Source organism: Nicotiana tabacum, chromosome 16 (genome assembly GCF_000715075.1).
Source record: "Nicotiana tabacum cultivar K326 chromosome 16, ASM71507v2, whole genome shotgun sequence".
NCBI classification, from domain to species: domain Eukaryota; kingdom Viridiplantae; phylum Streptophyta; class Magnoliopsida; order Solanales; family Solanaceae; genus Nicotiana; species Nicotiana tabacum.
This window is the reverse complement of record NC_134095.1, coordinates 135,111,129-135,127,668: the sequence shown is the minus strand read 5'-3', so window position 1 is coordinate 135,127,668 and position 16,540 is coordinate 135,111,129. Positions and strand designations below refer to the sequence as shown.

At 40.7% G+C, this 16,540-nt stretch overlaps 1 protein-coding gene across 1 annotated transcript; it reads left to right on the top strand.

The window, feature by feature from the left end:
* Positions 1-12,741: 12,741 nt before the first annotated feature.
* LOC107818831 (WAT1-related protein At3g30340-like) lies at positions 12,742-15,016 on the top strand. The gene is made up of 6 exons (XM_016644885.2): positions 12,742-13,172; positions 13,270-13,332; positions 13,572-13,688; positions 13,777-14,161; positions 14,394-14,545; positions 14,634-15,016. Exons 1-6 carry the CDS (start codon positions 12,991-12,993, stop codon positions 14,779-14,781), a joined length of 1,047 nt encoding a protein of 348 aa, XP_016500371.1. The 5' UTR covers positions 12,742-12,990; the 3' UTR covers positions 14,782-15,016.
* The last annotated feature ends 1,524 nt before the right edge of the window (positions 15,017-16,540 follow it).

Below are 16,540 nucleotides of genomic sequence, written 5' to 3'. Positions count from 1 at the left end.
TTTGTGTGACCGATGTTGATGGGCTTAGAGATTTGATTCTTGAAGAGGCCCACAGTTCGAGATATTCCATCCATCCGGGTGCTGCGAAGATGTATCAGGACTTGAGACAACATTACTGGTGGAGGAGAATGAGGAAAGACATTGTGGGATATGTGGCTCGGTGTCTCAACTGTCAGCAGGTGAAATATGAGCATCAGAGACCGAGCGGTTTGCTTCAGCAGATGATTATTCCTGACTGGAAATGGGAGAGAGTTACTATGGATTTCGTGAGTGGCCTTCCTCGGACTTTGAAGAATTTTGATTCGATTTGGGTCATTGTGGATAGGCTGACCAAGTCAGCGCATTTCATTCCGGTGTGTACCACATATTCTGCGGAGCGGCTGGCTAGGATCTTTATTCAGGAGATTGTGCGGTTGCATGGTGTTCCAGTTACTATTATTTCGGATAGAGGTACTCAGTTCACTTCTCAGTTTTGGAGGACTTTTCAGCACAAGTTGGGCACTCAGGTGGAGTTGAGTTCAGCATTTCATCCTCAGACGGACGGACAATCCGAGCGTACTATTCAGATATTGGAGTATATGGTGCGTGCCTACGTGATTGATTTTGGAGGTTCTTGGGTTGAATTTTTACCACTTGCAGAGTTTGCCTACAACAACAACTATCAGTCCAGTATTCAGATGGCACCATATGAGGCCTTATATGGGAGGCGGTGTAGAACTCCAGTGGATTGGTTTGAGCCGGTGAGGCTAGGTTGTTGGGGATAGATTTGGTCCAGGATGCCTTAGAAAAGGTGAAGGTGATTCAGGAAAGACTTCGCACAGCTCAGTCGCGTCAGAAGAGTTATGTAGACAGGAAGGTCCGAGATATGTCATTTATGGAGGGCGAGAAGGTTTTGCTGAAGGTTTCACTGATGAAGGGTGTTATGAGGTTCGGAAAGAAAGGAAAGTTGAGTCTGCAGTTTATTGGACCATTTGAGGTACTTAGGAGGATTGGAGAGATGGCTTACGAGCTTGCTTTGCCGCCTAGATTGTCGGGTGTTCATCCGGTATTCCATGTGTCCATGCTCCGAAAGTACATTGGGGACTCATCTCATATTTTAAATTTCAGTACAGTACAGTTAGATGAAAATTTGACTTATAATGTGGAGCCAGTGGCTATTTTGAGTCAACAGGTTCAGAAATTGAGATCAAAAGATATAGCATCAGTGAAAGTACAGTGGAGAGGTCGGCCCGTGGAGGAGGCTACTTGGGAGACCGAGCAGGAGATGCGGAGCAGGTACCCACACCTATTTGAAACTCCAGGTATGTTTCTTAACTCGCTCGAGGACGAGCGTTTGTTTTAGTTGGGGAGAATGTAACGACCCGAACCGTCGTTTCCTATATTTTCGTCCCGTATTCCCCGTTAAATGCTTATTCATGTTTCAATATGTGTACTTGGTGAATTTGAGTCAATTCGGATCGAGTTTGGTATGAAATGAGACAATTAGTCTCTTTAAGGAAGAATTAGTTTGGAAAAGTCAACCGGACGTTGACTTGTGAGTTAGAGGGCTCGGAATTTAATTCCAATGATTCGGTTAGTTTCGGGGGATGATTTAAGGCTTAGGAGCGCAATCGGAATTAATTTTGGAGGTCCGGTGAAGAAATTAGCTCATTTTGGCGAAGTTAGTATTTTGGCGATTTCCGGTTGATAGGTGAAATTTTGATCCGACAGTCGGAATGGAATTTTGAGAATTTCTGTAGCTTCGTTATGTCATTTTGGACTTGTGTGCAAAATTTGAAGTCAATCGGACGTGATTTGATAGGTTTCGGCATCAGAAACTTTTGAAGTTGGAAAAATTTCATAATAGACGAAAGTTGTAAATGAGTGCACGTAAGACCTCACTTTGGACGCTCATATCTCCCGTTATATAAGGAGTTTTGTGACATACAACCTATCAAATTAAATCCCTTTGAGTCTAGTTTCTAAATAAATCATTCATCATTTGGAGGTGTATACAGAAAGTTATGACCATTTTACTAGGCATGTGTCACTAGCGCGCCCAGATGCGCGCCCAAGATAGAACACTGGGCAAACTAGCGCGCCGTTTTCTTCCTTATCTTTGTTATTTATGATAATTCCATACTTTGTAAAATATTAGTAAACTCTGTAGTATCTCATGACTTGTGACACCCCGATTTCGGGCTGAGTTGGGAGGGTTTTCCTTGTTCTATCATGTTTATTTCGCATTTAAGATTATATTGCCCATGATTTAGACTTATTCCTGCTAAGCAATTATAAAGAGATGTACTGTTTTGTTAATTGGCTGGCCTTGACCTCACGAAAGGCGCCATTACGACCGGGTTGAGATTTTGGGTCGTGACAATTTTGTTCGCACCAAGCTGAATGAGGGGCTACTTCAGTTGCTTCACACTTCAAGCGCAACTCATTTGGCTGAGATGTTTACCAAGCATTTAGTTGGGGCTCTCCACCATCTTCATCTTCGCAAGTTGGGGGTTTTATCACCCTCCAACTTGCCAGGGGTGTTAAGTTGTATAAGGAGTATAAGGAAAATATCACTTAGTTGGGCTTCCTTTTCTTTTCCTTTACTTTCTTTTGTATTGGGCCCAGAAGCCCAAAGTTGTATTTATGCACTCGTTTTATTTTAGTTTTTGGGTCGGTTTAGTCTTTGGCCCATATAGCTATGTGTAATTGAACATTTTCATTTGAGCTGAATAATTCAAAGAAACAGAAGCTAGAAGCTTATTTCTTCTCCCTCTTCGCTTCTCTCTAATCCTAGATATTCCTTCGCAGACTTACTTCAAATTCAAGCTTTATCATGTTGTGCATCTAAGCTGAATTGCACATCACCTTTATCCCGAAATAAATAAATAACTGTAGCACACTAAATGCACAAATTTGTTTTTTTTTGGTGCCAAATGTTGCTGGAACCAGGAAGATTTTGAAACGAGACATTTTAGATATTTGGCAAGTTAAGCAATTGATGATAAGATTTTATGCCACCAATTGTTACATTAGTACCTAGGTGTAGTGTTAAATGAGTAAAAAGGTCTTGCAAAGATAATTAAATAATTAAATGCATAAAAGTACGCATTATCTAACATTTTAAGATTTTAGATGAGATAATCACATACTTAAAGTCTTTAATATGGTACTCCCCCGGTCTACAATAAGTGACCAATTTGTGTTGGGCACACCTATTAAGGAAATATTAAATTCTAGATGAAAATAGTTAGTGTGATTAAACTACCATTCATTAAATGTTGCACCATAGTTATAGTAGTACTTACTTCTTTTCTCAAATGTGAGAAGTAAATGACTTTTTAGGGATACGTGCATAAACGTAATTTTGGAAAAACAAATTGAATTTTTTCTTGATTATATAAATAAACACTTATTTTGGACCAAAATAAAAAGTAAATTGGTCACTTATTGTGGACCGGAAGGAGTATTACCTAGAGTGAAATTTATGTACTTATCTCATGAAAAGAATCAAGTCAGCACATAAAAGAACATGTTAAAAAATAATCAAATAATTAAATGAATAAAAGTATGATGTTCCCGAGATAGTCACATACTTTAAGAGTTCCAATCAAATAAATCTAATCAGAGCAGACTGAATTATTCATGTAACCGATAGTAACGAATTTATAACCAAGACTTAGTTGAGTAGTAATATATATTGTATTCAAATGTCAAATTTGGTTTAGGATATTACTACAAATTGCTATAAGTCATAGCGCATTGTTATAGGTGTTTATGTCTTTCAAATGGTCCTACCACATCGTCAACAGACAGAAAACTGAAAGGTGCCATGAGATTTTACTTCTTCTCTGTGAGGTGATAACATTGCCTTTGTATGATGGTAATTATCAAGATTAGATGTTCTATTTTCCACTCTCATAATCATAATTATAATTTTGCAGGCCTAATCTCACTGCTGCTTGTGGCAGTAATACAGTAACTTAGTGGGTGAAGTCTTTTTAGCAATCGATTCAATTACTACGTAACACGCAGTAAAAAACAATAACAATTCTAGACAGATCTTTTTATGTTTAAAATTTATTTACATGTCAAAGATCGAATCTAAGACGTATATGGTGAAGAGAGTATCGTTTCAAAATTTTTCGATAATGCAAAAATTCTATGCATATCCACACCAAAACTGATCTTGCTATCCACATCTATTGTTTTATTTATTTTGATTCATTTTAGTTAATCATTGACACTTGTGTCTGGTTGCTTTACTCAACGTCACTTCCTTTTGTCACGCAGAAATACGATATTTTCCTTTCTCTAATTTCCAGTGCCTTTGTGATACTCTACTTTCAAACTTTTTAGTGATTCCAGATGAGCGTTGACTACTTTATTATAATAGTTGGAGCTACCATTTTGAAGATTAATTAATTTAATATTCTCAAAAAAAGTGTGGGTGTAAAATCTACACCATACTATGTTGGAAAATCTTGTCTGGCAACTGTTCACTTTTTGTTCCTTAATTAATGGTCTTCATTTTTTATTTTAACAAGATTTAAGTATTTAAAATGTATGTGCCGTCCTTTCAAAATTCAGTAATCACATGAGTGGAAGAAAATATTCTCCATAGAAATGAAGAATGATGTGGCCATTGTTGTACAACTAGATTAATTCGTCTTTAATATTGATTCATCACAATAATTTACTTTTTTAGTTTTTTTTTGGGGTGCGGGGGGAGGGGGGGGAATTGTCTTCTCCAAATATCTTTATATTTTTAAAAGAATTGCAGACAAAGCAGGTTGTAGTAAACAAGAAAAGCAAAAGATGCAATTAATATTATGAGTTCTCTAATTCAAAAGATATGTTTTAGAGGAAATAAACCTAATAGAAGAAACAACTTTTCTGTTATTCAATTATTTGACTAGGCAAAGTAACTTTGTCTTTGCATGAATTTCTTTAATTAATTGGTCAAATCACTTTGCGGGTGGCAATTAAAAAATTTGGTCTTATGTTTCATCCTACGTTGGACGAACATGTCTCTTAGTTAATATGCTGAACAAATTAAAGTACTTTTACTTCTTTCCATATACTACTATAAAAGAAACAATTAAATAAGGCAAGAGAACCAGACCAAAGATTCGGCGGCCGCAGTATTGGTACGGGGCCTACGTTAATATCTGACTATATTTTGAAGACATTTGAAAGTATACATGGAGTTTTTGCCGATGTTTCAAGATGCCGGTGACCCGTCTACCTATAATGTGCATCCACCTCTAGTCAAGAATATATATATGCTTACTATAAGAAATTAAATTAAATAAATACAATTTTGATTGGTACCAAGTTTCAACAACAAATTAGTTCAAATTTGATTGGGGTAAACTTCTCAAAGACTCAAAGTACATATGAAATGTCAAAACAAGTACAAAGATAATATGTAGAGATTTAAATTATGGTACAACAAGTTCACAGCAATCTAAATGAAGTGTCTATGTAATTACAATGATCTAGATTGGCTATTAGCCGGTGATGTTTTGTTCTGTCTATAGGTAAGGTTCGCATATAACTTTTTCAAGTTTGTCATGACCAAAATTAGATGGTTGTCATAGGCATTTAGTGAGTATTTTATTCATCAAAGTGAATCCTGAACGTACGTACAAATGTTGTTCTAACTAAAATAATTGAGTTTGTCATGATGACTAACATTGAAAGGTTGTAACGGACACTAAGTGAGCATTCTACTCCCACGCGAACCTTGAACATACGTGCATATGCTATTCTAACTAAAGTAAACAAGTTTGTCATGATCAACACTGTACGGTTGTAATTGGCACTTAGCGAGCATTCCCCCCACCCCACCCCCAAGCGAATCCTGAACATATATACTGTTACGCGGCGCCTTTCTGAGATTCCTTGGAAGAGCGACGTAAGGCTAAGCAACTGATGTCTGTGCGGTTACTGTCCGCCAACTGAGGTCCTCTCCGTACTCTAGACGAGATTGTCAGTTCCGTACGAGAAAACCAATGTCAAGAGCAATTGATAGAACAAAAATGAGAATTGAGAATGAAAGAAAGCTTGATTGCATTAATGAAAGCTATTACAGAAAGACAACGCGGTGTCGAGGGGGAGAGACACTAGTATAGAGAATTGTTTGCTTGCTAGAAAGTTTGGAATGCTTGATCCCCCCTAATAATGCTTAGAAAAATAAATAAACCAAAGCTACAAGATTAGACTTAATTAAGCTAGAGAAACATAATGGAAGTACATGGAATAAAACTACTCTATATTTACAATGAAAAGGACTTAGTTTTCTACAAGGCAGAAACAGGTCCGTTGTCAGCAGTAGAGTCTTTGGCATCAGGGTATGCGCACGCGGCGTTGTCTGCGCACGCGGCGCTGTTGGCATCTGCCTGCGGTTGGGCGCTGGCAAGGGATATCGGTGTGGCGTCAGAGGCACATACATGCTTGTAACTTGGCACGGCCAAGACCACGGGGCCGTCCGTGGCGCTAGGCATTGGGAGGCTTGCTAGGATACCACGGGGAGCGCCCAAGGGGTCATGTGGCATGGCTGGAAAGCCGCCCATGACATTCTCCCCACCTGGGTTGGCGACATCCTCGTCGCCTTACTTGCAAGATAATCTTCAATTAGGCTCTTGTAGGCTTTGAGGTTTGTTCTTCTCTCCTAAGTATTCTCCTCTGCATCATGACCCTGCCATTTCACCGAGAACTCTTGGTGATCTTTCTTTGAGGCATGAATCACTCTATCATTAAGGATAGCTTTGACATGCCTTTTACCGGTTGAATTGGGACCTCAAATACTGGGTATTGTGAGCTGGCTCCATGAAGGATCCTCCATGTCTTCCCAAAAAGGTTTCAGGAGGCTGACATGGAAGACATGATGAGTTTTCTACCAAGCTGGGGTATCCACCCGCTATGCAACTTTCCCAATGCGCCTTTCAATGGACAAGGGTCCAATGTATTTTTGCAATAGGCGAGGGTCATGGACCCTTGCAAATAAGTACCGCTATGGAATTTTTACCATCACTTTGTCTCTTACTTGGTATTCAACAAAACGACGATTCTGATCAGCATGCCTCTTCATCCGCTTTTGAGCCTTGACAAGATAGCTCCGCATTATCTCTAAATTTCGATTCCTCTCTTTTGAGAAGCTAGCAGCTCGAGAAGATTTAGACATATTTGGTGCATTGACTGTGTGTGGGAGTATCGGTTGTTGTCCAGTAACAATTTCAAAAGCGCTTTTGTTTGTACTAGAGCTCTTTTGTGAATTGAAACACAGTTGAGCAGCATCCAGAAGCTTCACCCAATTCTTCTGTGATCCGATTATAAAGTGGCAGAGATATTCCTCCAACATACTATTGAACCGCTCCATCTGGCCATCAGATTGCGGATGAAAAACTGAGCTTTGACCCAACTTTGACCCAAGACACTTAAAAAGTTGGGTCCAAAAGTTGCTAGTGAAGCATGAGTCGCGATCACTAACAATGTCTTTGGGAAAGCCCCAATATTTGACGACATGTGAGAAGAAGAGTCGAGCTGTATCTTCTGCTGATATATATTGTGGGGTGGCAATAAAAGTAGCATACTTGGAAAACCGATCTACCCAACCAAGATAGTTGTGAGATCTCCGATCTTGGGCAATCCGGTGATGAAATCCAAGGAAACACTTTCCCAAGGTCTCTTTGGGACAACTAGTGGTTCCAAGAGTCCCGCTTGTGTTAAGCAGTCCGACTTGTCCTTCTGGCATACTAGACAAGTCTTCACATACTGAGCAACGTCATCGGCCATTTGAGGCCAATAATATGCATGACAAAGTACCACCATGGTACGTTCCTCACCGGGATGGCCAGCCCAGAGAGTATCATGACATTCCGCCAGAAGAGTCCTTCGTAGATCTCCTCCTTTAGGAACATAAAGTCAGTTCCCTTTAACTTTCAGGAAACTATCTTCCATGTAGAACTGGCGAGTTTTGCTCTGTCCTACCAAATCAACCAAATACTGTACAACACGATCCTTAATGAGTAGATCTTGTATCTGGTCCTTGATGGAGGTGGCTACTTCGCACCCCCTTAGGGTGGCGAGTAGGCACACCGATGCTAGATCAGCTCTCCGACTGAGTGCATCAGCAACATGGTTGGTCTTCCCACTGCCGTACTCTAGGTTGAAGTGGAATTCAGCTAGGAGTTCCTGCCACCTGGCCTGTCGACCATTCAACTTCGGCTGGTTCATGAAATGGCTAATAGATATATTGTCTGTCTTGACCACGAACGGGGTCCCCAGCAGATAGTGCCTTCAAAGGCGCAAGCAGTGGACAACAACCAATAATTCTTTCTCATGGGCGGCATAGCGCCGCTCTGCATCCTTCAGCTTCCGACTCTCGTACACTCAAGATGCCCTTCTTGTAGCAAGACTCCATCGAGGGCATAGTCGGATGCATCTGTTTGTACCTTGAATGGCTTGGCCAGATCATGGAGGGCCAAGACGGGGTTACTAGACATATCCGCTTTCAATGCATTGAAGTCCTCCGCTCGCCTGGGTACCCATTCCTAAGGTGTGACCTTCTTGAGGAGTTTTGTCAATGGTACTGCAATGAGGGAGTAGTTTTTCACAAATTGCCGATAAAAATTGCATAGACCAAGGAACGCCCTCAAGGCGTGGATATCCTTAGGCGGTAGCCAATCTGTGATTGCCTGAATCTTCTATTGGTCCATCTTGATCCGCCCTTCCTCGATGACATGTCCGAGGAAGTCAATTTTCTTTTGAGCAAAGTAGCACTTAGATAGCTTCGCATATAGTTCATGCTCCTGCAATCGAGCTAGGACCTTCCGTAAGTTTGACTATATACCACAATGTCATTCAAGTAGACCACCATGAATTCATCAATGTACTCTCGGAAGACTTGGTTCATCAAGGTGCAAAACGTAGCTGGGGCGTTAGTTAAGCCGAATGGCATAACCAGGAAGTCGTACGACCCATATCTTGTCACACAGGTCGTCTTGTGTTCATCACCCTCTGCACTCCGAACTTGCTAATAACCTGTCTTTAGGTTTATCTTGGTGAACACCATCGCACCACCCAGTCTATCGAACAAGTCTGCCATTAGCGGAATAGGGTACTTGTTCTTCACAGTGATTTTGTTTAGAGCCCGATAGTCCACACAGAATCGCAGGCTGCCATCATGTTTCTTTTGGAATAGCACACAGGACCCGTATAGGAATTTGGAGGGCACGATGATCCCTATGTCTAGCATTTTCGTCAATTGTCTCCAAAGCTCAGCGAGTTCGGGCTGTGACATTTTGTAAGGCGCTCGGGCGGGTGGCTTCGCGCCCGGCACCAGCTTAATTTCATGGTCCACAGTGTGCCTAGGCAGTAGTCGCTTTGGCATGTCTTATGGCATGACATCTTCAAACTCCAATAGTAGCTCCTTCATGGACTCAGGAATGGGACCCGAAGAGAATTCTACATCTTTAATGCAGAGGGTTTCCAGGAACGTAGGTTCATGTCTTTTGACCCCCTTCTTCAACTGCAAGGCCGAGATGTTCTCAACGGCCATCTCTAAGGGCATGCACGTGATAATGCAGGGCTTGGTCCGTTTGCTCCCATCATCAGTAACATGTTAGCGTACGGTACATCATGGTGTTGGTTTGCCTCAAGAATTCCAATCCAACTATCAACTCGAAGTCATCTATGATCACCATGCGCATGTTGAATTTTCCTTCGTAAGGGCCAAGTTTCACTGGTACCTCTTTGGCTATCCCACCCACTAGCTGAGGAGGTGAGTTGATAACCTTGACACTACCTCTGCCCTTTCCTACAACTAGACCAAGGCGCTCCACCTGAGTCGAGGCTAAGTAGTTGTGGGTAGCACCCATGTCTATCATCGCCCGAATAGGCTTGCCATTTACCTTCATCTTAACGAACATTAAGGTCCTCTCTTGTTTAGGAGGATTCCTCTCATCCGCCTTCTTTTTCCCTTTCTTGGTGCTTGGGCAAGGGTTCTTCTTCTTACGGATGCCAGCACTGGTTCCCGCTAAGGCCTCAAAAATGGAGCCAACAATTGCATTGAAGGCACCTACTGGTTTGGTCTGATCTGTATCGTCTGTGTCGCCATCTGTCCCATCATCAAAGGCTTGATGGGCATTCATCTATGCATGTGGACACTCATTATTCCAACATAGTCCGCCGCAATAATGGCATCCTGAGGAGGCTTTCTCCCCCAATCATTATTGTTTGACGCAACACTATTGTTGCTCGATGAGGGAGCCTTAGATTTGGTTGCACTTCAATCTCCCCCGCTTTTGCTAGGCCACCATTGCTAGGTTGGACCCTTTGATTCCCGCTCGGGCAAGCGGCTGAAGCCTATCCTTTCGAGCTTCCACTGGATAGTCCCTAAGGCATTCAGCTGCTTGGATCGCCTTGGGTAGGGTATCTACCATTTGTCATTGCAGTTCCATACGGGCATAAGGTTTCAACCCTTCTAGGAAGGTGAAGAGCTTGTATTTGTCCCCCATTTCACGTATGTTTAGCATGAGTGCAGAGAATTCCCGCACATAGTCCCGTACTGACTTGGTCTGGCGGAGCTCCTGTAGATTTCTCCTTGCATTGTATTCAATATTTTCAGGGAAGAACTGTAGACGTATGGCTGCCTTCAGTTCTGCCCATGTCTCGAGAGCATCTTCACTGACCTTGATAGCTTCGTACTTCACCCGCCACCAGAGTTTAGCATCACCTCGAAGTTACATGGCAACAGTTGCTACCTTCTTAGCTTCTTTTAGGCCCCCAACAGCATCGAAGTACTGTTCGATGTCAAAGATGAAGTTTTCCACTTCCTTAGCATTCCTAGCTCCACTGTATGGCTTTAGCTCGGGGATTTTTAGTTTTTGTGTCGTGGAAGTGGGGTTCACAGCGCCCCCAATTTGGTTTCCACCTCCTCGAAGCAGGCCCTGTAATGCAGCATTGACAACATTGAGCTTGTCTGTCAAGTCATCAATAGTTTGTTGCATGGCAGTCACCCTGTCTGCCTCTTGCGCCCTATAAGCTAAATCCTTGACACGCTCCTGTTGGAGTCCCTCGAATTTGAAAAATATTTTGACTTCCTCTGTGGCTGCCATTTGCCAGTCTCCCTCAGAGTCGCGACTGATGTTTTCTATGTCAACTTCGGCCTGGAGCACCCTATGATCCAGGTCGTCCAACCTTTGCACTAGGCTGGTTCTTAGTTCGGGAACCGCATCCACGATGGGCCGTAATCCATCAACCGTCTGTTCAAGGGCCGCAATGCGGTCCCCATGATTCACCATGGTCAGAAATGGTGGTAATGGCAATGCGTTCCCTTGTCCGATGTCAAGCCTAGGCTCTGATACCAAATGTTACGCGGCGCCTTCCTGAGATTCCTTGGAAGGGCGACGTAAGGCTAAGCAACTGATGTCTGTGCAGTTACTGTCCGCCAACTGAGGTCCCCTCCGTACGCTAGATGAGATTGTCAGTGCCGTATGGGAAAACCAATGTCAAGAGCAATTGAGAGAACAAAAATGAGAATTGAGAATGAAAGAAAGCTTGATTGCATTAATGAAAGCTATGACAGAAAGGCAACGCGGTGTCGAGGGGGAGAGACACCAGTACAGAGAATTGTTTGCTTGCTAGAAAGTTTTGAATGCTTGATCCCCCCTAATAATGCTTAAAAACAATAAACCAAAGCTACAAGACTAGACTTGATTAAGCTAGAGAAACATAATGGAAGTACATGAAATAAAACTACTCTATATTTACAATGAAAAGGACTTAGTTTTCTACAAGGCAGAAACAGGTCCGTTGTCAGCAACATAGTCTTTGGCATCAGGGTCTGCGCGCGCAGCGCTGTTGGCATCTGCCTGCGGTTAGGCGTTGGCGAGGGATATCAGTGTGGCGACAGAGGCACATGCGCGCTTGTCACTTGGCGCGGCCAAGACTACGGGGCCGTCCGTGGCGCTAGGCATTGGGAGGCTTGCTAGGACGCCACGGGACGCGCCCAAGGGGCCATGGGGCATGGATGGAAAGCCGCCCATGACAATACATATATTATTCTAACTAAAATAATCAAGTTTATCATGACCAACATTGGACGGTTGTGACTTGCACTTAGCGAGCATTCTTCCCGCCAAGCGAACCCTTAACATACATACATATGCTGTTCTAACTAAAGTAAATGATGGGACTACAGATGGTCATGTACCATCATACAACATGCAAATTGCAAAATGGAACATGTCCTATATTACAAATCTTGATCTTGCAAAGCTTTGTGTTAGTAGTTATCCATGCCCTTTAAAGAAGGAAAAAGCACTTGTATTGTGGCCTCGCTATAGCAACACTGTTCATTATTAACCCAAAATATCAGAGGTTCAGACATATACAGAATTTCCATTGCAAGTCTCTAGCAGCTTCAAACCAATAGAATTAGCTTTAAAAGATTAGACATATTGTTCTTCTCCCACTTTCCAAATATATTACAAGAGAAACCGGTCTTTATTTCCAATAGGAGAAGGATAAGATGCTTAAAGTAATGCTTAATTGTATCTGCATCCACTTTCTGATATGCTCACAGTTTTTATTAGTAAATTATAATGCCTTTTGTGGTGGAAAAATAATAGTGGTTCTAGTCTTCAAGAGTCAAACTCATTACTCAACGTGAGAAATAGAAAACATGAAACTTGCATATAATCTGAGGTCATGAGCTGATGATATATAGAATATTAACAAACAAAGCGATTCGAACAATCTCCAATGGGAATGATTCAATTAAAAAGTTGTGGAAAGTAGCCTCAAGAACATTATAAACATGGTCATATTTGCAAAAAAAACAATGATGTGATGTTAGGAGAATCAATCTCATATTCACTTTGTTTCCTGATATTTTACTATATATGTTGGAGCTCAAGATCTATGCACCAAATGTGGCTTACAAAGCAGAAACTAAAAACTTGAAGGATAGGAGTTTTGTAGTAATACATTAAGATTGCAGCAATGAGTTTCTTTGAGAAATGGAAGCCAATAGCTGCAATGATATTTGTTGAATTTGCTCTGGCTGTTGTAAACGCGCTCTTCAAAAAAGTACTCAGTGGAGGAATGAGTCAATTGGTGATAGCTACATATAGGTTCTCAATCGCCGCGATTTTCTTAACTCCCATCGCATGTTTACTGGAAAGGTTTGGCTTTTATACTTCTGTGTATTGATTACAAGAGTTCAATAATTCCATATCTGCTAATATATAACAAGAAGATTTTATTCCCTTACCTATGCAGGAATTTCATATCACATTTAACAGGCCGCGTTGTTTGTTCTTTGTTCTTCAGTGCACTTCTTGGGTCAGTTTTCTGCTCATTATATATGCTAAAGTATCTTCATCTCATTTGTTCTCTTTCAAAGATTATGGTATTCACTTTCCTTCTATCGGAAACAGCCTCTCTACCTTCACAAAGGTAGGAGTGAGGTCTGCATGCATTCTGCCCCTGACCCTACTTTGTGGATTACACTAGGTTTTGTTGTTGTTGTTGGTATTCACTTTCCTGTGACAACAAATTCTGAGAAAGATTGTTGTTTTCAGGGGTACACTCACTCAATATTTCTTCCTAATCGGGCTGAAATACACATCAACAACATTTAGCTGTGCTTTCATCAATATGGTTCCTATCAACACATTCGTTATGGCATTGCTACTCGGGTAAGCACAAACAACTACTGCTCGGTTAGTTCTTTATGTAATCATCATATCGATATGCATGAACGATTAACCTGTAAAATTGTTGCAGGCAAGAGAAAATAACAATTAAATGCAAAAGCGGGAGAGCTAAGGCGTTAGGAACCTTATGTTGTCTTGGTGGAGCTTTAATACTTACGCTATACAAAGGAATGCCACTGATAAGCAAGCCGGCATCCGAAATACTTGAAGTGAACCACAGCACAAGGAATTGGATTGTTGGTTCGTCGTTTCTATTTGCTGGAAGCCTCGTTTGGTCGTCGTGGTTCCTCATACAAGCTAAGATAGGGAAGGAATATCCTTATCAGTATTCTAGCACAGCAATAATGTCATTACTTGGAGCCATTCAATCTGCTATACTGAGCCTTGTAATTGATAGAAACACATCAACTTGGTTTCTGAAAGGAAGTTTAGAGATCTCAAGCGTCATATACGCCGTGAGTATTCTCCTGTTTTCATTCAAGATATTGAAGTTAGAATAGACAATAAACGAAGAATTAACTGAAACAGCCGTCCACCTAATCTCTTAAACTAAAAATAATCTACGGATGCATAATATATGTATAATTTACGTATAATATGTGTATACCTATATATAATTAATGTTTAATCTATGTATACCGACTAGAAAAAGTAAACAACGAATTTGACCGGCTATTTGTGTAACAGGGAATTATGGGATCAGGGTTATGCTATGTGGTCATGTCATGGTGTGTAAAGCAAAAGGGTGCAGTTTTCACTTCTGCATTTAGTCCCTTTATTCAGATATTTGCTGCTGTTATTGACATCTCCATACTTCATGAACAAATTCACCTTGGAAGGTTGGAACTCTTTTCTACAACAATTTCTTGACTTAGAAAAAGAATTGTTGGATATTACTGTTACTAAACAGATTTTTTTCTTTAACAGCATATTGGGGTCAATTTTGGTTATTATTGGATTGTATATTCTTCTATGGGGTAAAAGCAAAGAAGCAGAAATTTTGAAGGATTCTCCAGCAACAGAAAAGAATGGACAGGCTACACTACCAGTTACGTCAAGTCCACCTCGTACATAAGAAGAACACATGCATGATGCAACAGAACCCCCCTAAATCACTAATTAAGTAGTGCAATTTCCAGGGTCAAAACAACAAAGAATCAATATTGTAATGGCCAAAAATGTATATTCCAGTTTAATTTGATGTTGCTGAATGCGCTAGTGCAATGTGTTTTTCCTAACATGTCGATGATATTCATCTTCTTTCTGTAGGATTTTTGTCAAATATACAACACATTGCATGAAAATTTACACCGGAACTAAATTACTAGTTCAATAAACGTAAGATCTTTTTGTATGATTTAATTTCCCTCAGATAACTAAAGCATGTGTCTTCGAAAGACGTTGCACATAATACGTGACTTGAACTAAGTATGAAAGATCACCTACAAAAGGCTACATCTTTGCCTTTAACTGTTGTATGAACATATACATAATCAATAAGGCACAACTTTCCTTTAGATTGTATAGTATGCAACTTTCTCTTGGACTTGTTTTATGTTTGTACTTCCAAGTACACTCGAGGATTCAAGAATAATATTCTGTTTAGTAACAGGTTTTAATTTGTAAGAGAGCACCTTTCCATTATCAACATAATGTCTAAAACTTAATCATTGTGATAAAACAATAAAAGTAGAAAAACAATATTGCAGAGAAAGAGAGAGGAAATTCTTATTGAATTTTGGGATGGTTTACAATGGGGTAAGACCCCTCTATTTATAGGGGAAAAATGACTTAGCCACAAAGTAAAACTCTCTACAAGATAGACATTCACTCTAAATAGAATTCTATTCATAACACTCCCCCTTGAATGTCTACTCGATAAGTAATGTGCCTCGTTAAAACCTTAAATAAAATAAAACCCAATGGGAAAAAAATCTAGTAAAGGAAAAAGAGTACACATCTCTAATAATACGCCTTTTGGTTGCCTCGTTAAAAACCTTGCAAGGAAAACCCAGTGGGACAAAACCTTGTAAGGGAAAAAGAGTGCAACGCGCATTAACTCTCCCTGATGAGAGCATCAATTCACATCCTTGAGCCTTCGCATCCCAATCTTGTGCACTAGTTTCTTGAAGGTTGACATCGGTAGAGATTTTGTGAACAAATCAGCCATATTATCACTTGAACGAATCTGTTGCACATTGATATCACCATTCTTTTGAAGATCATGTGTGAAAAATAACTTTGGTGAAATGTGCTTTGTCCTATCTCCTTTTATGAATCCTCCCTTCAATTGAGCTATGCATGCTGCATTGTCTTCATACAAAATTGTGGGTAACTTGTCACATTTCAAACCACATTTGTCTCGAATAAGATGTATTATAGACCTCAACGACACACACTCTTGATTTGCTTCATGAATAGCAATTATCTCAGCATGATTAGATGAAGTAGCCACAATTGATTGCTTAGTCGATCGCCAAGATATGGCAGTGCCTCCACATGTAAACACATAACCTGTTTGAGATCGAGCCTTGTGTGGGTCAGATAAATACCCAGCATCAGCATAACCAACAAGATCGGGACTGCAATTATTGTCATAAAATAAGCCCATATCGGTAGTCCCTTTTAGGTACCGCAATATATGTTTGATTCCATTCCAATGTCTCCTTGTAGGAGCAGAGCTATATCTTGCTAAGACATTAACTGAAAAAGTTATGTCAGACCTTGTTCTATTAGCAAGATACATTAGTGCACCAATTGTACTAAGATATGGTACTTCAGGACCAAGTAGCTCTTCATTCTTTTCTTGAGGTCGGAACGGAATCCTTATTCAC